We start from the raw sequence: 20,797 nt of genomic DNA on the forward strand, positions 1-20,797 counted from the left end.
TAACTTTAATTAAATATTGTGAAAGTTGAAAAGTTTTTACAGCTTGAATGTTTGCAAAAAAAAAAAATTATAACAATCTCTACAGTAGTTAGGTTCTCTAACAATTGAACTGTACAGTGTGTGTCTATTCCAAAAGTTTGATAAGAAGGTGAAAGGTTAGATTTAGAGATGACTTCATTAAGCTGCATCCTAGTACAATGTGAGGCCAGGGCATGTTCTGCAATCCAGTCATCCAGAAGCTGTATTCCACCCCCACCCCCACCCCACCCCACCCCCCGCCCCCAACTGAAGTCTTAATTGAATTCGCTATTTCATTTTCTTCTTAAAGCCATATTCTGTATTTAGGGTAACATCTTTTACTTGTAAAAAGTTCTGTGTAGAAGAGAGAGGGTCAGAGGGCCAGAACGTCTTTTCATCTAATCAATATCAATAGAGGCAACAAAACACAAATTATACACATTTTAAAGGTTCTTTGGACTTTCGAGAAAAGTTCTAACCACTACACATGGCTGACAGTGGGTGGCGTTTGTTGTCAAGGTCTGAGCCCGACACCTCACAGGCTGACCCGGGTCCTTCACAAACAGTTAAGGGGCTCACCGGACAAAATATGGCTTTAAATTGTACACATCTTCAGGCCAGCGCTTAGCACACGAATTCAGACAACCTTTCTGAGTACCGAGAAGCAATGCGTCCACTTTGCTTACATTTTCCAGTTTTATTATTATTATTAATCATTATTATTATTTCTCACCAAGAAAAATCAGCTTTGCTCCCCTCCCTTCCCTCCCGCAACACCCCTCCCCCACCCTCCCCAACCCATAAAAATCGCACTCTGACAGTCTAGTGAAAACCATTGCAAAATCCATATGGGGGCATGCACAGTTGCAGCATTGTTGTAAATTTCTTGCTCTACTAGAAAAAGTTACATTGTCTTAAGGTAACAAAACAGTTCTTTTGTGCTTTTCGATTTCTTTGTTTTTTTTTTTTCTTTTTTTTCTTTTTCTTTTTTCTTAGAATGTTAGTGATGACTGACAGTTCTGGTGCACAGTTACAATGTACAAGTGAAATGAATATGATTTGCATTGTTAAGGCATCCAATCTGCTGGTTTATATTTATGTGAAAGACAGAGGAAATATACAAGCAGACTTAGGAAAGAAAGTATGTTCATTGATTTCTATGAAGTTTCTCCCCGGAATTTAATGCACAAAATGCGTCACTCCAAAGGGAGAGGTTCCATGCATATTAATAGAGTAAAACAGCATTAGGGTTTTTTTCTGTAAGCTTCCAAAGCAAAGGATACATTTTTTTTTAATCTACAGAACTAAATGCTACAAGAATAATATGCTACTATTTTTTGCCATATATTGGAAAAAACTTCTTAACTTACAAATAATACAAAAATAGACAATGGCTTTTGGGTGAAAATTAAAAAAATGAAGCATGGTTTAAAACAATACTAAAAATAACTATAAATGAAATGTTTAAAAATCACATTGAAATAGCTAATATAACTATAGGTGGCCAAACAAATACGCACTTTTCACATAGCAAACATACACAATAAAATAAACTGGGAGTCGGAGGTAAAGGAGGAGGGGGAAAGCAATGTACAAATTCCAAAGATAAATACATTATTTATACGGATATCTTACAAAATCCCCTTTAAAACAAAAAGCCTTTTAATTAACTTTGCAAGTATGTGCAAGCTAAAGGTAGTGAGCTTTTTTTTTCTTTGCAAAATATGCAGTAAAATCTTTTTTTGTGATATTGAAAAACTGTCTTAAGACATTAAAATGTATAAATAGAACAACAACTTTGGCAAAAAATCACAAAAAATCTACAGTATTTATAACTACATACAAAACACAACAGCAAAGAAAAAAATATCAGGCAAATGCATCCTCAGAGCTTTGCTGCATCTTTGCTATTAATTCCTATTTTTAAGAACACTTCCCAGATAATGAGAGCAAAAATTCCCATCGAACAGAAAACCATGTTTTGGAGATCTCAACCTTCTTCTCCTTTCTCCCAGTTTCCTTTTATTCTTAATTCCAAAGCACTTAACCTGTCGTTTCAATCTACTATGTTACAAATGGTAAGGGTCGACTGATAGAGGCGCTACCTCGGATGGGAAATCTGAAATACCTGCCATGTTGCTTTTGTCAGCTTTTGAAGGACTGGTATGAAGTCAGCATCTAGGATGAGTAAACTTTAACCATGTAAATGGCGGAGTGTAAGTGGGATTTTGGTTTGATAACTGGAGGGCATAATGTGGAATTCTGTGCCTGACCCTGTTCCATGAAGTCTCAAAGGAGATTCTCACACAGCACGTGTGCCACCAAGCTCTCGAGAGGCCATCGGCTTCCGAAGAAGTTGACATAAGCAAAAGAGAGAGAGTGCTGTCAGGTTTAAATATGCAGTTTTAAGATCTGTCTAGAGGCACTGGATTTTTGAGTAGAAGGGGAAAATGTGATCACTTACATCACTTTTTAACTTTCCAGGCTGCATTTATTTACACAGTTACTTAAGACAACAATACAAAAGAGAGAAATAAGCTTGCACTGCTAAGGGGTGGCATGTTAAGTTAGATATTGGAAATGCACTGTCCGAGTAACTACCACTTGATATGCTTTAAGGCGCAAAAGCCGACCCTTAGTTTTCTAAAAAAATCTAACTGGCATTCCTATTCTGTCCCATACAAGCTTTTTTTTTTTTTCTTTTTTTCTTTTTAAACTTTTTTGTAAATATCACCATTTCATTCTTCTTTTACACAGCTTTAAAAACATCATAAATTAAAACATGGAGTCTTATTTATAGTGTCCCTTGTATACAGCTTTATGGTTTATAAAAGACAAATGATTGCCGAGTTAAGCTTTAAAAAAAAAAAGAGAGAGAGAGAGAAAGAAAAAGAGGATTTGCTTCTATCAACACAGAATAAATATATCCCCCCAAGGACTTGGGAGGTACAACTGTAACCAACACCCTGCATTAGCAGATCCCTTCCAATTTCAGTATTTGCAAGGTCGGTGATATTGTTTGTTTAAAAATCTGCAGTTATTGTGATTCCTCTTAAAAAGGCCTGAGTTAAAAGTTCCACTCTGGGACTTGTATCAGATTACTTTCTGTAGCAGAATCCAACCTCTTCATTAATAAAATTCTTCAAGGCAATTCTTTCACATGGGAGGAACAATCATGCCAGATATTGCTGTGAAAAGAGAAGACAAGAGTAAATGGTTTTGCATCCAAACTTCTCACTGAAAGAGGGGAAAAAAAAAAAAAAAGATGGAAAAAAACACCCACACACCACTATGTTGGTTGAATATTAGCCACACATGTGCTTTCTCATCTTCCCTGGAAGGAGCTTTTATTATAAAATATACATGTACTTTATTAAGAATGATAGTATGTCAGCATGTGTATGTGTCTTTAACAGAAAAGAAGATCCTAAGCATCCCTCCAAATCTGATTTCAATTTTAAAACATAACTGGAAAGTCACATAGTTTGCATACTGCTGGGAAAGTTGCAGCCCAACGCTTGCAAAATAGTGAGAATTTTCAGTTTGTCACTCTTTTTTTTCCCCTCCCCTTCGCTTCCAAAATATACAATAAAAAACTGGTCCATTGTAACAGCCAGTAGTTTCTACCACAACCCGTGGCTCTGCCTGCGCTCTGTGTGAGCATGAGGACGGAGGCTCAGAGCCTCAGAGAGAGTGATCTGAGTGACTCCATTTAGGTCCTCAGGCCTGGGAGAAGTGGATACTGGCTCCAGAAAGCGTTGTTCACTGGAGGATGCGGACGCAGAATGTCTTCTATGCCACTGCTTCACTCAGGGTTTCTGGAATGGTCTGACCGTGTCCCTAGAAAACTGTAGCCTAGGGAAGCTAAAGAGAGATCCTAGGCAAAGGGAAGGCTGTATGGGATAATCAAAACTCTTGCAAAGCCGTGTTAGGAACCCACACACAGCTGTATTTAGAAAAGCATGGAATCTGACAGCGTTCCACCCCTGGCTTTTCTGCCTGCTGGGTATGTCCCCCCCCCCCCCGCCCCCGACGAGCTAGTTGCTTGTCTCCTTGCACCTCTCTGCCTCCTCAGCTAGAAATGCAGCGTATCAGTATTTGCAAGGGCCGTGATATTGTTAGGGTTGTTGGAGATTTAAATGAAACAACCAGTGCGAAGTGCTTAGCCCGGATCAGCTCCTAGTTAATAGAGGTGGGCTGCTGTTATTTTTAACTTCTGCCGCTAAATTAGCTGTGTGACCGGTGCGAACTGCTTAATTTCTCCGGGCTTGTGTTTCCTCGTATGAACTAGGTACCATCCGATATGGAACACTTCACAGGATGGGTATGAGGAATAAAGGGATGAGTGCAGAGTTCCGGATGGCAACTTTGAAGTATGTGGAGATGAGAGCGATGCTTACGTTAGAAGCAAGAGGCAGCCATCTTTGGCTCCCAGTGACGGCTTAACATCCTGTCAGGCAGAGAGGAAGTCATTGCTTTCTTTTTGTTGGCAATTCTAAATTTAAATGAATGTGCTTGTCAGTGGTGACTGCATCTAGGAAGTGACCCTGTAAATTTCCCAACTCTCATGTCTGCGAGAATGTGCCTTTGTCTGTAAGCGAGCCCCAACTACCACAAATCCTGCAGTAGACGTCGGAAGGCCAGGTGAGGCTGTGAGCCCTGTGCGCCCCACGTTCCTCTGCTTCCCCTACCCCAGCCCTGGCATTTTCAATTCCATTTTTTAAAAAAACTATTTTGCCAAACACTTTTTCCGTTAATTTTTAAACCCATCTGTATTCACAAGGAAATTTAATCCACATGTTTCTGATTCATTTACACGTAAATCATCCACATGTTGTTTTGCAAGAGCCGTTTCGCAGTCCAAAAGCTCCTGGAGTCTTTTTTGTAAGCCATCATAAGCCATTTTTCTTAGAAACAGGAAGTGTCACTTGCCAAATGCAGACCAACTTAAACCCCCAAAGGTTTGGGATCCACTGGAGATGCAGTCCCCTTAAGATTCAAGTGAGCCCTGGATTTGACTGAAATGGGGAGCTGGGTATTTCAATCCAAGCCTTGAGAATTCAAGATGCTGTAGCTCCAAAAGCAAGGGGGAGGTAGCGGGAGCAAGAGGGTCTTTGCAGTGTGACAGCTCAGCGTGGTCCTGCCTCCCTAAGGATCTTTTCCTCCAGGCTGGAGGTGCGTCCAGGCACCTTTACTAAAGGCAGGGCTTTCCGTGGGAGTTCTAACCCTCTGGCAAAATAAGCGTGTGTCCTTATGCCTTCCGCCAAAATCTGCTGTGTGTGCCTGGCATTAAAGGGCAGTCTCCTGCAGCATACATCAGGCAGCGTCAATATGATACAAAGCAAAGTAGAAAACTGACCAACTTCCTGCTATTTCCGTCAGTGGACCCAGCCAGAATGTATCAGCTGGGCCCTAAAAACATCAGGATTTTTTTTTTTTTTTTTAATTCTAGATGACCAGAATTTTTTAAAAAAAAGAGCTACTCAGTGTTCTGCTACCTGAATAGTATGTTAGATCAATTAGATTAAACTTCTGTTAGGGCCACATTAAAAGCTATAAAGCAAAGCTAAGTGATGTGCTGCGAGTCCACAGATGACTGCTTCTTAGTCTGGAACACAGGAGTCAAAACCTCCAGCACCTTGAGAGCCCAGGCTGGGATCATGAGTGAGCAAGGTCCCCTCCGTGCGGACTGAGGTCTGTAGGGTGGGTGGCACTCTAAATGCTGCCCCGGTGCTGCCGTGCGGGAATGCCTGCTCACAGCCACCCAGCTTTCCAATTACTTCTCGAGAAGGTGGGCAGGTGGATTTTTTAAAAGATAAAATAGCCCCGTCTCTATGTGTTAGCAAAAAGTTAAAATTAAAACCAAGTGAACAAACGTACATATCTGGGGGTTATCTAGGGCTGGCTGTGGTCTGCCCGCAGTTTCCTACCTTTGCTTCGTTGGCCTTCAGATTCCTCTGGGGGTCTAACAAAAGCCAGGGAACCTCTCTCCATAAGAAGCCCCAGAGGTACTTACACCCAGAGTTTTGCACATAATATCAGGGGGTTACAGCTCCCTAAATCTCATCCGTCACTTCCTAAACTCCAGACGCAGAACCCTCACTGATGAGTAAATTTTGGGAAAGGAGCTCCCTTTGTGGCCTCTGAATCTAGGCACCTCTAAAGCGGCCGTTTAATAAAGAAACCTCATTGCACGACTACAGGGAAGCTCCCGGAATGTTAGAAGCTGTTTTTCTTGTATCCGTGCTGTCATCCCCAAGATTACTTACATGGGTGAGAGGGATGGGTGTTTCAGGCTTAGAATGTTCCAGAAATGCCACTGGCACACGCACTTGGCCCAGTAGGGCCCGTGAAGATTTCCATGAGGACACGACAGTCTCAGTAACATGTGCCAAAGACATCACGAGTCGGAGGAGGCTCTGCCATTCCCCTGGCTGCTGGGTGAGCACGTGCCCTGACCAGAGCGCAGAAAACTACTGGCTTGAGAGGCAGTGCATTTTTCAGTGTGATAAGAACAAAGACAAAACGGAAAGTTTTGCCGAGCTGGGAGAGTTTGGAGCGAGAGGGTGGAATGTGGTCTTCCTTGAACCACCATATGTGTAAGAAAGAATGAGGAGCTAATCAGGAACAGAACGGGGGGGGGAGAGCTTGCACAAACCGAACATGTGCGTGGAGCGAAAGACAATTCCAGGAGATTCGCTACCAGGCTGCAGATAGCTGGGTGAGGCCGGCCAGCCTGCGCTTCAGGGAGGTGGGGAGAGAAAGCACAGGGTGCGGACAATTGTTGTAAAATCACTCTGGCCTTTTTGTTTTTAATTCTTCGCTGCGGAGACTGTCTGGGACATGGTTGGGGTTTCAACTCCCCACACTGGGGACAGGTCCAAGGGCATGGTGACAGCATTCTTGGGGCTGCCTGTCTCTTGATTAGTGAAGTCCTTTGAGGCCTGAAATTGCAGAGAATCCATGCTGTAGGGGCACATCTTTAGGAGAAGGGAAAGGATGTCTCCAGGACAACAGCTGAGCGTACGAAGTGACTCAGGTCTCTGGGCTCTGAAAACAGACACACTTGGGGACTCTAAGATCAGGATTGATCAGTGACATTATCTACGTAAGAACGGAAGGAGATTTCTCTGTGTTTTTATCTTTAAATTCAAAATATGTCTGAATTTCCCAAGTGTTTCATGGGATGTTCACTGGTGTTAACATTCGGAAAAGTGTTCTGTGGGCAAAGAAGTGCAGAGAACAGAATGGGAGACTCTCTTTTTCTTTAACCGCGAACCGCGGGGTGTCTCAGAGCCTTTAGTTAAACATACGTGCATCGTGACTCCAAGACAGTGATGCAGTAAACACCAACTTCTAGGTTTGTTGGACCATAACATTTTCTTTTTCTTTTTTTTTTTAACAGAACATCTATGGGACCCCAGAAGTACTGAGATAGAGTTGCTTTGTCCTAAAAAATTTCTCAGACGAATCGTAAATCGTCAAAGGTATTAGCTACCTGGGAGAGAAAACCAGTTGGAATCACAAGTAGAAACTGTGAATTTTAAAGTATCAGTAAAGAATGGAACTTCTGACTCCCAGGTAAGGACTTCCTGTTCAAGCTTCTCCCTGCTCCTTGGTGCCTGTGCTGCAGAAGGGTGCACAGCCCCCAACACATGACTCTGGCTCAGGTTGTCCTTGATCCTTCTGCCTGAAATGCTCCTCCCCCATCTCCCTGGACCCAAATCCTACTTGACCTTCACCCAAGGTCCAGTTCAAAGGCACCCTTCTCTACTAGGCTGCTCTGAACTCTCCCTAATCTTTCCCTCCTCTGAACTTCCACAGCTGGGCATCCAGCCTCTCCCAGACAGATCTGCTTTCTTTCCCCTGGTGTCATGTTTCCCCTAACACAGGAAAAGCTTTTAAGGTCAGCATTTTCTGGTCCACATGGTCCTAGCCCAGTGGCTTGACTATGACCATTTCATTTAGCACAGGGCCTGATACAGTAGTCGGTCGGCCTGGGATTTAACCCCAAGCTCCCGCTATGTGCTAGCTGCGTAACTCTGGATGAGCCAGCTTGGCTTTGTCTCAGTTTCTGCATCTGTACAGTGGGGACAGTAGACAGCCTATATCTAAGACTGGTTGGGAGGAACACATGAGACAGTGAAAAAGCCAGGCTGGGAAGAAGCCCTCCCTCCCACGTCAGTGGCTGTGACCATTGTCATCACCATCATGTGAGACCACAGTGCGTATCTGTTGGGGAATAAACGTGAGTGCTGTCACCAGAGGAGGCTGAGAAAGGGCTGGTAGCGAAAAGGGCCTCTAAGGAGTTGGCTTAAAAAAAAAAAAAAAAGAACGATGGACAATTAAGAGTGGTAGCTGGAGGTGAAAAGACCTTTAAAACACTTAAAACAACCTAAATGTGTCACCTCTAATCTTGTTTATGTGGTCAGTTTGCTTAACCAACTCTTCCTTCGTCACCTGCCCTGTCTTAATGATCACGATTCTGAACGAGGTGGGTCCAAATGAAGCAGGTGTCACTGTAACAATGCAAAGGAGGAGGGCTGCAACACTTCAGAGATTCTCACCCTCGATTCTATAACCCACCTGTGTCCTTTCTTTTCTTTTCTTTCTTTCTTTTTTTTTTCTTAAATAGAAGTGGAATTTAGACAGCTGAAGATGAAGTAATTCTTTAGTTATGGGTCTAGCAGCCTCCAGTCAGAATGTCACTTTTCTCAGGGGAGACTCCAAGGCAAGAGCTCCCTGAAAACAGTGATGCATCACACCCATGTCCGCAGGGACAGCGCGCAGAGGACAGACGTGTGATCCCAGGTGTGTGGGCCCTGCCTGGCGAGTGGATGGTGAAGAGTGGAGTGGGCAGGAGGGAGGACAGCTTCCAAGGTGGTATCAGTGAACGTGACTTTAATTTCTCAACTCATTCCTCCTCTGCTGCCACCTCCCCCAAACTAGGGACGTTTGATACATGACAGTATTGGAAAACCAAAAACCACCAGAAAGCATCTCCAGGACACATGCTCAACTAGAAGGAAAGGGCAGTGTCATCCACAATAGCAAATGCAGCACAAAGCATGTCCCTGAGTCACACCCTAAACCCTCCCAGCTGTGAGCTGTGCATTAGAAACGTGATGGAGACTCAACTGCTGATCAGAAGCGGGGAGCAGTCTCTGTACTTTCGGAATCTAACCCAGACATGGGTTAGAAATGCCCTGGGGGTGACAAATGCACAAACTTTCTATGTGTCCCTGTCTTGATGCCATTTCATCATTACTTAAGCATACACACACACACCACCAGAAGTTCCCTAGATCCAGGAGGTTCTAAAACTCAAGCTGAGTCCCTACTTTCAGTCCCTTCCTGCTCCCTCCTTGGCCCACATGGCATGAAAAGACACTCGGCCTCACAGAACGGCTGCCCACTTCAGTCACCGGTGGCCAGTGATACAGCTGTGACCCTGCAAGAGCCGTGGGCCTTTTCTTCTCAAGCGCCAGCCCTCCACGGCGGATTACAAACCCCGTTATACCTTCTTCCTGACGTCAAGTCTGTGTTTAACAAGCATTGTGATTGGCAGTTCAAGAATGGTAGATTTCTGCTTTCCATGGGTTTTATCCTTACTTAAACCCATTATAAGTTACGTTCGCTTAAGCATTATATCCTCAGTTTGCCAGCTGGAGGTGTACTGTGCGTGCCAAAGCATTATTTTCAGCGGAAAGAGAGACTTGCGGGAATGGGTGTCTCCCCTTTGTGGGGTGGGCATTTCCTATCACAAGGAATATTGCCTGAAATGTCGTTCCACAGTCCGATTATCTCCCTTTTCCCTCTAAGAAGATAGCTTTGCCAGTGTATGTATATATTTCAGGGAGGGGGCAGGGGCACTGACCTTGGCTGTGCCGGGCAGACTGGCCAGCAGGTCTCTGAGGAGTGCCTTGCTGAGCCCTTATGGAGTCAGAAAAGGAAGCAGGAGCTCAGGCTCAGGAGTCACACAGATGGGGTTCAGTTTGGCCTCCACCATTACTAGATATGTGACCTTGAGCAAACGGGCCCTTGACTTCCTCATCTATATAATGGGAGTAGTACCAACCTCATAGGGTCTTCAAGAGAATGGATGTAAGTTTACATCAGTGTAAAGTGTCCTGTACAGAGTACGTGTATAGAAGTATAAATAGATAGAGATGTAAGAAACAGGGCTGCCCCCCTGACCCCTCTCGACCTCCATGACTCACCTCCACCAGTGAAGATGGGCAAGCCGGCTGCGAAGGAAGGCTCCGTGGGGCACTGGGTAGGCTAAGGGTTAGGGCGTAGACCCTGAGGGTTTCTATTCATCCCCACTGTTTCTGGCTATGCCTATGGGCAGATGTTTTCTCTCCTTATGCCTCAGTTTTATCCTCTGTACAGTGGAGATCATAATCGTCCTCATGTTTCATCAGGAAGTTGTGAGGATTAAATAGGATAAAGCAGGCTCAGTGCTTAGCACTGGTCAGTGCTCAAGGAATGGCACTGATGATGTTATTGATCTTACTTCCCTGCCAGCTGCCTTACGAATCCTGGATACGTCTCGTTTACCCCCTCTGAGCAGTAAAGTGCTTGGAAGCTGGAGGGAGGAGGTGAACTCTTGAGCCTGAGTTTGAAGCCAGCCTCTGCCACCCACCCCTGTCGGAAGTCAAGCCATTCCATAACCTCGCTAACCTTTCGCTTTCTCGTCTCTAAGGTAGGGGCTCTGAGTGCTGATCACACGATCCCACTGTGCGGAAGGAGGGAGGTCATGCAGGTCAACACCACAACTCAGTGCCAGTAAGAAAAGTGTAAGAAATGGTGGGACCCATTTTAAAAGGTTGGGTTTCTTCTCAGTGAATAGAAAGGTCACCTCAAATTTGGTTACTCTGTTATTTTCCATATTCCACGAGGGGGAGGAAATCGAACAGTTTTGATATGAACCAGAGTCCTCTAGTAGCACTTCGGGGTTTCTGGTTCCCAGTAGTAAGTCTTGGGTCCTTGGTCTAAGATGCTGTAACCTCAGGGCTCTGGCTTGGCCAACTCACCCCCTCCCCATTATCAGCCCCACCAAATGTGCATGCTGACACAGGCAACAGGAAGGGAACCTACTTCAGGAGAAGGCCAGTCCCGGGAGAGACCCTGCAGTGGAGAACTTGCTAGAGTCCACAAAAGACTGATCTGATTATGGCGACCACAGGGAATGAGAGAGGAAAGAGAAACGATGGCATTAGTAAGTGGAAACAGTATTCTCAAGCAAACCCCAGGCCTGAGCAGAATTGCTGGAGTTGGAAAGAGAACTGCTCAGGCAACTCCAGCAGAGGAGGGATGCCGGGGACGGGGGGCGGGAATGGGGGGGCGCGTCAGGGACCAGGGCCTACGAGGGCGAACACAAAGGACCAGAATAGATGAGGGTGGACAGAAGCAGGCAGGCCCAAGGCCGATCCCCTCGCAGCAGTGGCGCATCTGCTTCAGGCCCTGGGAAGGTGAGTCAGGGCGTCTGGTTGGCCCGGGTGGGGCCTGGGGCTTACCTTGCAGGCTGTTCCCGTTGGTGCTGGTGCAGGTGGGAGGTGGGGAGGTCTGGGGTCTGACCACAGGCGCAAAAGCACTCTTCTGTTTCACGGCTGAGACCATGTTGGCTGGTGAGAAGGAGAAGATGCCGGAGGAGCTGCTGCAGTTGGAGGGGAGGCTTGTGGAGGAGGCCATGGTGGGGCTGGATGGCACGACTAAGGGGCAATGGGAAAAGAGAAATCAGTGCCTCTCCTGGTGTCCTGACACAAGGCGGCTCAGCTCCGACCCTGACACCCATCCTTCTCAGGCCGCCCTTCTAGCAGGAGCCTTCCCTGAACTCTGAGGGTCTTGTCTGCTCTCATCATTTGGTACTCGGCATGTGTTTCCTTTTGTTGTAGGCCGACTATGTACCAGGCAGCGTGCTAGAGCACCCCAAGCCAGGAAACAAGAGCGCTCTTATAAGGGGTCGAGTACCACATGATAGCCTCAAAGGTGAGTATGGCCAACTCTGGGGAGTCAGGGAAGGGAGACCAAAGAAGGCTTCGTGGAGGAGGTGTCAGGGGAAGCACTGCAGGTAGGGCCTAAACTAAGGTTCTAGCAAAGGGTCTGGGGATACAAGAGACAGGAGGAAGCCAACCTGAGAGAGTGTGGTCACCAGTGGAAGGAGAGGTGTGAGGAAGAAGAGTGAGTTGAAGGCAACACCAGGATTCCAGCTTAAGGCACTGGCAGATGGTGGTGTGTGTGTGTGTCGCCTGTCTCCCCATGGAGCTACAGCTTCCTGAAGGATATGACTGTATCTTCCTGCTCCACAAGACAGACAGAGGTAGGTCGGAACCCAGGCGGGTAAACAGTCTGCCACGTGCAACACGTGTGACTAACGCAGGACTACAAGTCAAAGTTTCAAATTCTCTCTATGCCCCGCGGAGCTGTACAGAGATGAGTGTGAACCAATAAGCAGCAGGATCGGAGCCTTATGTAAATACTCACAGTCTGGGAGTGGTGGGGACGTGAATTAGCAATGATAGGAGGAGACCTTTGGCAGTTCAGAGAGAGAGAAAACCTAGCTGCTTGGGGATACGAAAGAGTTTGGGCGGTGCACGTTCTCCACCAACCACAGTCCTCTCTGCCTGGCCTTTCTTGTGCCTGGCCTTTCTTTTGCCAACTATCTTTTGATAGTTGCTAATAATCTCAGGTCACTTTAGGAGACAGATTTTGAGCACACGAAAGCCCTCTACACTCAGGACTGGTGCCATCACACACTCACCTTCCATTTCCTCCGTCTCCTGGGAAAAAGTATGAATCCTGTCTGATGATTTTCAGGCACTTCGTTCAAATTCTAGGCACCTCCTCCTTCACTGTATTATTTTTCACATTATGTCATAAACCTTATATATTGCTTTATCACCTGCAAGAATCTTCACATCTTTTTCATCCATGGCATTGGCCAAGCCAGCTTAAATTGGGACCTATTACATCCTTTTGACACCTGAGCAAACCCAGCGAGCTGAGACTCAGAAAATAGTCCAGTGACTTGCCCCAGGGCCAGTAGCTGGAAGGTGAGGCCAGGAAGCAAACCCAAATGCAGTGCTCTTTCTACTGGGCTACCCTGCTAAGCAAACAGATTGCCATCGGACAGGCCCCTTCCCATGAGCACACCAGCATCCAAATTGCCAGTTAGGTGGCCTCCGCCTCGGCCTGCTGGCTTTGGAAAGGTAGGGAAGTGGTTATCAAATCGGGGTGGTGGGGGGTAGGGGAAATGACCCCTTGTAACCAGCCCTCAGCACTACACAATCCAGACGCACTGGATGCTCTACGGGGCAGAACACAGAGCCGCCATCATCAGAGTTTTCACAAACATTTTCTAAACTGGACATTTTCTTTTAATGAGACCAGCATTTTTATACATCTCTGAGGATTTGTGAATGTGAAAATACGCTCAATAATAACACCCATTTAAATTGCAAAACTCCTGCACTGGAGGTTTGATTTTTAAATATTCGTAGACTTGAAATCCTGCTGGTTCACTGAGGAAGGCAATTAATCTCCTTGGCAAATGCGATCATTATGTGTATTTAGAGGTGGGGAGTTTGGGGAGGGGGCGTTAACAGAGGAAGGGGTGAAATATAGTCAAGCAGTTCCATTTGTTATAACATTATTAGATATCAGCCACTATACCAGAAAGTGTGTTCACCAGTGGAATGTCTTATTTTATTTTTTATTCTGTTTGGAATTTTTCAACATGAGTGGTTTATGAATAATTAAATATTATGGAGACAAAAATTCAAATCAGCTGGGCTTTGTGTTTATTGTTTTATTTGCATTTATGCAGATAAAACTGTCCCATCTGAGAGCCTATTTGAGAATTTAATACTATATTTGTGAGCACTGAGGAAATCAATTAATGGAAATTAAATGTTCGAAGTTTCGTAGTCTGACGGATGTAATCTCAGGCTCAAGTCGCTGGGTGTCTGCAAGGGCTTGGGAAGACAGAGCAATCCAAGCCCCTCAACTGAATTGCTACCACGTAGCAATTAGGTTATGGATTTAATTAAGAACGCCACCTTTTAATTTTCAGGTCATGATTGAAACATTTTCTGATTGAGTAGAAGGGAGAACACTGAAATGATTGATAGATCTGTGAGAAACAATTTTTTGACGAATCAAAATCTAATGTGAAACTGACCCCAAACACTGATGATCAAGCAGACAGACGTAATAGATGCAGATTATTAGGGGGAATTTTAAATGTTCAACAAGCTGCTGATTCCGAGCAGATCAAGTAGAAATAAAGAAATACAGAGATTTAGCAAAAATGTGCAGAAACACAGGACACACTGAGCCTACAGATTCACCAAGAAGGTAAATGGCCCTAAGTATTACTTTCAGAAATAACTTCTCACAAAGGCCAAGAATGATCTTTCCTTTTTCAACAGCCTAGCACACTCCACATTTCCACTATCATCAGAGAAAGCATCCTTTTCCGTATTTTTAGCTGAGACTCTCATTTTAAAAACATGACCATTCTTTCATTTAACAAACAAACAACACAGCGGCTATCATCCCACAAAATTCTAAGAGTTTACATATTTTATACACCAGAAGAGCCACCCACATTGTCCAAGATGAACTTGGTTTTCTATGTAAAGATCCTCAAAGGGCGACAAAGAGATTGCGCAAACACAGCCTATGACATTTTATATGTAAAGATGCCAGTTCCCTGAGGTTCTTTAGATGCAATCTAAACGTTGCACAAAAAAAAGCCTTTAAGCTAAGCTTCTTTAAGACAGGGACGAGACACCAGAGAACAATTTCTTGTGTGTGTGTGTGTGTGATTTCTTTTCATCATGCCAAATTTTTGGAAAAAAATAAAGTGTGTTTTTTGATTTGTTCAGTTTTCGTTTTTTTCTTTGTACATATCAAACACAAAGGGGAAAAACTTTCCAAGCACTAAAAAAAGAGATTTTAAGTTTGGATAGTTGTTTGTTAGTATGCTATACTACCAGCACCACTTAATATTATCATTCTGTCATTATGATTAGTACCTAGATTTGTTGAATGCATCTCCTATGGGCCAGGCCTCAGGACGAGCTCATTACGTGCATTATTTTATCCAAGTCTCACAGTAACTGTCTGGGAGCGGGTACTGGTTCCTTCCCCATTTTACAGATAGATAAAGAAAACTGAGGTTTAGAGGGGAGAGGAACCTGCCCGCAGCCACCAGTCAGCAACTGGTAGAAGAAAGAGTCAAACCCAACTCCATCTGACTGGAAGCTTGGGTTCCTGCAATGACATCACGCTGCTGTTTTGGTTGCAGCCGAGTTCTGTGAGGGAGATGGGGAGGACGGTGAGCAAGGAGGGCAGAGATTCCTGCCGGGGACCGTGCTGGCTTTGGTCCCATCACCTGGGCCTGCACCTGGCGGGGCAGGGGCCCTCAGACTGGGGACTGGGGAGACCTGCACAGTGGGCCACACAGCACGACGCCCAGTTCTTAGAGCAAAAATGTGCAGAAACACAGGACACACATCTCTACTTACTGGCATAGGGCGAGTTGGCAGCTGAGCCATTGAGGAAGGTCGGGGAGCCGCCCAAATTGGACATGGCGGCAGTGCCGTATCCATTCATGCTCGTGGTGACCGAGTTATAGTTGGTCTGCTGAGGGGTGGTGCTCGGCACGTACCCATGTGGTGATACGCTGCTTGAGTTGCGGGTGAAACCTGAGGGGCGGGGGCAAAACCAAGGATGAGGTTGGGTGGGTGGCGGATGGGTGGCGGGTCTGAGAAGCTTGGGGAAAGGAAGGTCTCTGTTTCTTGCCCCACCGCTGCATCCTGAAGGGAAGGGGCCAGGTGATTCATGGCTGGATTGGTGGTGCTAGCTCCGTGATTAAAATGGGAAGCGAGCAAAAGACACATTTCTCAGGAGATCATAGATACTTAGTGGGCCTGTGAGAAGTGGCAGTGCAGGACCTATCAATCACTTATCATTTGGGAACAGAAATAAATCCTAATCTAAGAGACACAATAACCTGGAGGTAACCGGTTCCTACTCCCTGGGCAAGGATGATGTGCTTTTTGGCCCCTCCAGAACTTTAGTTCCACCCCTCCTTGTGATCTGTCATTCATGGTTTACAGTGAAAAGTCAAATGGTGAGGTAACTAAATGCATGCATTCTTTCTACCCCTCCACCAAATTACCAGACATGATGGCTAGAACCAAAATTCTACAGTAATATCTGATACACACAGACTAGGAATCTCCCCTTTTGGGGGAAAAAAAGAAAAAAAGACTTTTTAAAAATAAACACTGTTTTGTGCCAAATAAATGGGGGTGGGGTAGCTTGAGGTTGGGAAGGGGCAGGGAAACGGGGAGGGGAAGAGTGGGGCTCCTGACCCTGATTGGTAGCCTGCGACGCCTCGGAGACATTCACAGCCAGTTGTCCACTGAAGGAATTCACGCCCATCATTCCCGCGTGGACCGAGGTGTTAGTGAGGGCCGGGAGCTGGCTGTGGTTGCGGGGGACACTGTACAGGGCCTCTGCGATGTCAGCTGCTCTCTTCAGAATAATCTCCTGAAAAGTAACAGGAACATACCCCTTAGCTGCCCAGTCAGATTCCCAGCAGTACCACGTTCCAAGTGTTGACTACAGGCCGTGCTTAGGGCTTTCCGTGGTTAACAGCACTACCTTCTGCAGCCCTCTCAACCGACCTGTGTGTTCCGTCTCATCATCGTCACGCCCATACCACGGATGGGGCAACTGAGGCTCAGAGAGGCCAAGACCTCACTTCAGGACACTTACCTATTTAAGGAGAGAGCTGGGCTGCATAACCCTGTTCGTCGGACTCTGAAAGCCCATTAACTCAGCCAGTCCCCTCTATACTACCTCGCAGTACAGGACAGCAACCTGGGGCTTTCCTTCCCCACAGGTAACACAGAGAACTCTGGGGTCTCTCTCTCTCTCACACACACACACACACACACACACCCTGCAACTCATCTCACTCACACACACACACACACACACACACCCTGCAACTCATCTCCCCAGATGAAGTTAAGGGCAAGTTTACATGATGACCTGTGTCCCTGAGTATTAATGGGACTGTGTCCCTTGGACACTGATTCAAATGACACAAGCAAGGAAGGAGGATTTCTCAGACTCAGTTTCCTGAGCAAGTTGAGTCAGATACATGGAGCTGCTCTACGAAATAGAAGCAGACAATATTCAGGCCTCATTATACTTTTTAGGAGAAGAAATTAAATCCCCCTTTTCCTCCTAAACTTTCTTGAAAACCTGAGAGGAATAAAACCAAGCACCGGTGACTCTCTTCTTCAGTGATGAACTACATTCCCACAGAAGAGTCCTTTTAAATAAAGTACCTTTTCTCGTAAGAAAAAATTATTCCTTAGAAAAGGCGTTAAAAGATTTACAAAAGAAGAGACAGAGAAGACTTGAATGGCCTTGCAACCCGTTAGGTCCGAATGACTTATACACTGAACTCATGCAAGAGCTTTTGTATTTTTCATACTCTTTCATTCTAATAAGGACTCCAGGCACTTCGGTTGAATGTGGAAGGTTCGAGACCCACTGTGCTCACCTGGTTGTTGTGTGGCATCCCATACAGCGCTTCCACCAGATCTGCAGCCCTTTTGAGTATCACTTCCTGTCAGGGAGAAAAACAGATACAATCCTCTGAGTGAAGGCAGGATGTCATTATCTTTTCACATCATCACGTACCACTTTCCTCTGGCCATCCTTTGCCAACGCACTGCTTTAAAAGAACCCCCGAATGGCATTAAATCACCAATGTATCCCTATTCACGTACACACTTAATCAAGTCAAAAGGTGAGCATCATTGGTACTGCAAGATAAAATACATCACTCAATAGTGTGCCATAAGCACGATAAAGCACTCATATGTTTATTGCTGAATACAATTGCGAGGTCATTTACTAGATTACTGTGATGGATGTCAGTTGGTGCATGTTATGAATCCCTAAGATGTGTTTATTTTGCACTTAACTGCTTATTCCAGGAACCATGACCTTATCAGACAGGTCATTTTCAAGAGATGTCCAATCAATCTTCAGCAACTAGAAGCATGTAGCATTAAACTTCTTTTGTTTATCTCCCTTGCACGGCAGAGTCATGATATAAGGGGGCGATGTAGTAAACCCATCTACTGGGGCAATGCACTGTTTTGTCAGAGGTTCTCACAAAAGAATTCTCCCTGCCCCTGGAAGCTCCCTCTGCACCAATTTTCATGACCGGCAGAGTCTGTTTCTCGTCTAGCAATTCTTTGCTATTTCAGTATTGTTTGTCATTTTCCCCATTTGCTCATTCATTCTCCTTCTAGATACATGCTCCACTGCTCACTCCAGGTGAAGAAAAAATGTCTCCTTTTCATTTAGGTGGGCTTCCATATTTAGCTAGCATGCTTGTTTCTAATAATATAGGGTACTCTACAAAAATGTGTGTGGTGGTAATTCTTTTTCATTCTAACCACAAGAAATCGTTCCCTCTTCATTCAGCCCTAATTTTCTGCAGATTCATTTATCCTGGAATGTGAAAAGGAAAGTTAAGCTAGATACAAATAAAATGGAGGTTTATCAGAGGAGCAAACATGAAGGCGTGGTGTGGTTATCAGAAGTGATTTGCAAGAAGATATGTTTATACTATTTTTGCTGTGGGTAAAGTTTCAAAAAGAAGTTTAACTTTAAACATTTTACACAATAGATTTCTGCATGGAGAAGCAGTGCTGTTCAATTTTCACATACTGCAGACGCTGATCAGAAAATAGGGATATAATTGCATTCATTTTGCTGTCACCATAGCCTCTTCAGAAATTCTTGAACAACTCTTGAAATGACACGCTTTTAGATACATATTAGCATTTTTCGATTTTAAATTCTCTATAAGATAAAATAGTTGTCATACTGCAGTAACTACTTGTGACATATATAATGTCCTAAATTCAAAAATGAGATAGAGGGGTTTTCAGTTCTCAATAAACATTTATGCTTGCCTTAAGCTGCTGGACGCCATTTATAAAACAGTTCTGTTATTTTTCGTATAAGGAGTGAAAAACATTATATAATCAATGGGGTTTGAATCAATACATCTGAAATAATTTCTTTATTTTTTTTTAACGCAAGCTACAAGATAATCTACCACTGTTTGTTTGCAGTGCTGTCTGACAACAGCAGTTAATAATTTACTATGGTATGGGCACAGTAAACCCTATCCCCAGATCCAATCAGCTTGTGCTGCCTCCACTGAAACCTCACGGCTTTATCTGGCTCTTAGGAAAGATGAAAACAAAACAGGATCAGGTTAGTTTATTTACCAAAATTTGACTTCTCTGGGTCTATATTCATTTATTTCTTCAAATAAATATTTATGCCAGTGTTTGGGCTTGGCAGAGAAGGTATTTTTCTTTTCATTTCAGGGAAAAAAAAAATACAAGTCTCTGTCAAAAGCAAGATAAGGTGCAGTCAGAAACTGCATTTGCAAACTTCAGTCTTGGAACAGGAACAGTATCACTGAGGATTTAGAGCAGTGTTTCTTCTTTTAATTAATTTCACAGAACCAGGGATGAGGGAAGGTAAACTCCACAATAAACTCCAAGATCTTTGAAGTTTTTGTGCCTGAAAAATTCCAACTATCAGTGTAGGCTGTATATTTTAAACTGATACATTTTTGGTGATAACATTTTTCAATAACATAATCTACTTGTTCCTTTTTCTCCTTATTCAATACCCAGAGCTCTCATCACCATTCAATCCTCTGAAAATAAAGCTTGTGAATCTCACTTCCTAGAGTTGCCGCCTCCTTCAATACAAAGAGCCGGGACATGCTTTTACTAGGCACGTTGCCACCGTAGGTGGGTCAGCAGCCAGCATTGCTTCAGACCAGCAGTCTTGAGGACAGTGCGTGAATCTGATGTTGTGTCCTGGAAGTGACTCCCTTAAATGATATCTCGCCTATTTTAAAATGTCCTTCATCGTGGTATCAACTACGGGGTTTAAGGGAGGGTCCACTTTTGGCTCAGCTTTGCCAATGTGATTCAGCTTCCATTAGTTATTTCTGCAAATGGGAAGGAGAAAGGAAATTTCTGGGTCCTCTGTGAGTTAGTGCAGCGGACCTGCAAGGTGCTTGGATTTTGGTGACCAGAAAATTGCTCTCACCTCCATGTCATTATGCTCCCAGTGAACTAGCCCCCAAGCGTGTTTGTGTTGGGGATCTAATATATTGCCTTTCAATCAGAGCTGAGAGCCACTGAACACACAGACAGAACATGACGAGCAGGTCAGGAAAGCAATAAAGATTTTACAGAGCTGTCCAAGGTGCTAAATTTACTCAATAATGGTTTTGGCACCATAGTGTTAACCTCTCATTTACTACCAGTTTGAGGGACTAAATTGAAGTAGCTGACTTCATTTACCTTGAAATGTATATTTTATGACATTATGTAAGTAGATTGAAAGGGCACTGCAGTTTTAACAATTTAAAGGCTAAAGCATGTTTAAGATGAAACTTGAATATTTATTGTATATTGCACTTAAAGTATATAGAATGTTAAAATGTATTGATTAAATTTGTAAAAGGCATTATAAAAATGACAGGTAGTATAAAAGATGTATGCCTCTTAAAATCAAACTGATAGTATATGCTATCTCTTCGGTGGTCACAAGTGTAATTTTTTTGCAGTTTTATATGGTAATTTGAAAAATCTGTAATTTCACATTAGGAAATGATTGAGCCTGGGATGTTAAAGAGAGAAAT

At 44.3% G+C, this 20,797-nt stretch overlaps 1 protein-coding gene across 13 annotated transcripts in view; it reads right to left on the reverse strand.

The window, feature by feature from the left end:
• Positions 1 to 778: 778 nt before the first annotated feature.
• Positions 779 to 20,797, reverse strand: part of EBF1 (EBF transcription factor 1) — a 395,077-nt gene continuing 375,058 nt past the window's right edge. For 4 of the 13 annotated variants that reach the window (XM_065874803.1, XM_065874802.1, XM_065874801.1 and 1 more), the window contains 5 exons: positions 17,609 to 17,674; positions 16,404 to 16,581; positions 15,552 to 15,731; positions 11,538 to 11,732; positions 3,175 to 3,206 (listed from right to left, as the gene is read on the reverse strand). In XM_065874803.1, the coding sequence (XP_065730875.1) occupies positions 3,175 to 3,206; positions 11,538 to 11,732; positions 15,552 to 15,731; positions 16,404 to 16,581; positions 17,609 to 17,674 (651 nt within the window). Of the gene's footprint in view, positions 3,207 to 11,119; positions 11,188 to 11,537; positions 11,733 to 15,551; positions 15,732 to 16,403; positions 16,582 to 17,608; positions 17,675 to 20,797 lie in introns of those variants that run through there. The other 9 variants (XM_065874798.1, XM_065874796.1, XM_065874795.1 and 6 more) reach the window with 5 other exon arrangements.

This window comes from Phocoena phocoena, chromosome 3, assembly GCF_963924675.1.
Source record: "Phocoena phocoena chromosome 3, mPhoPho1.1, whole genome shotgun sequence".
Taxonomy (NCBI): domain Eukaryota; kingdom Metazoa; phylum Chordata; class Mammalia; order Artiodactyla; family Phocoenidae; genus Phocoena; species Phocoena phocoena.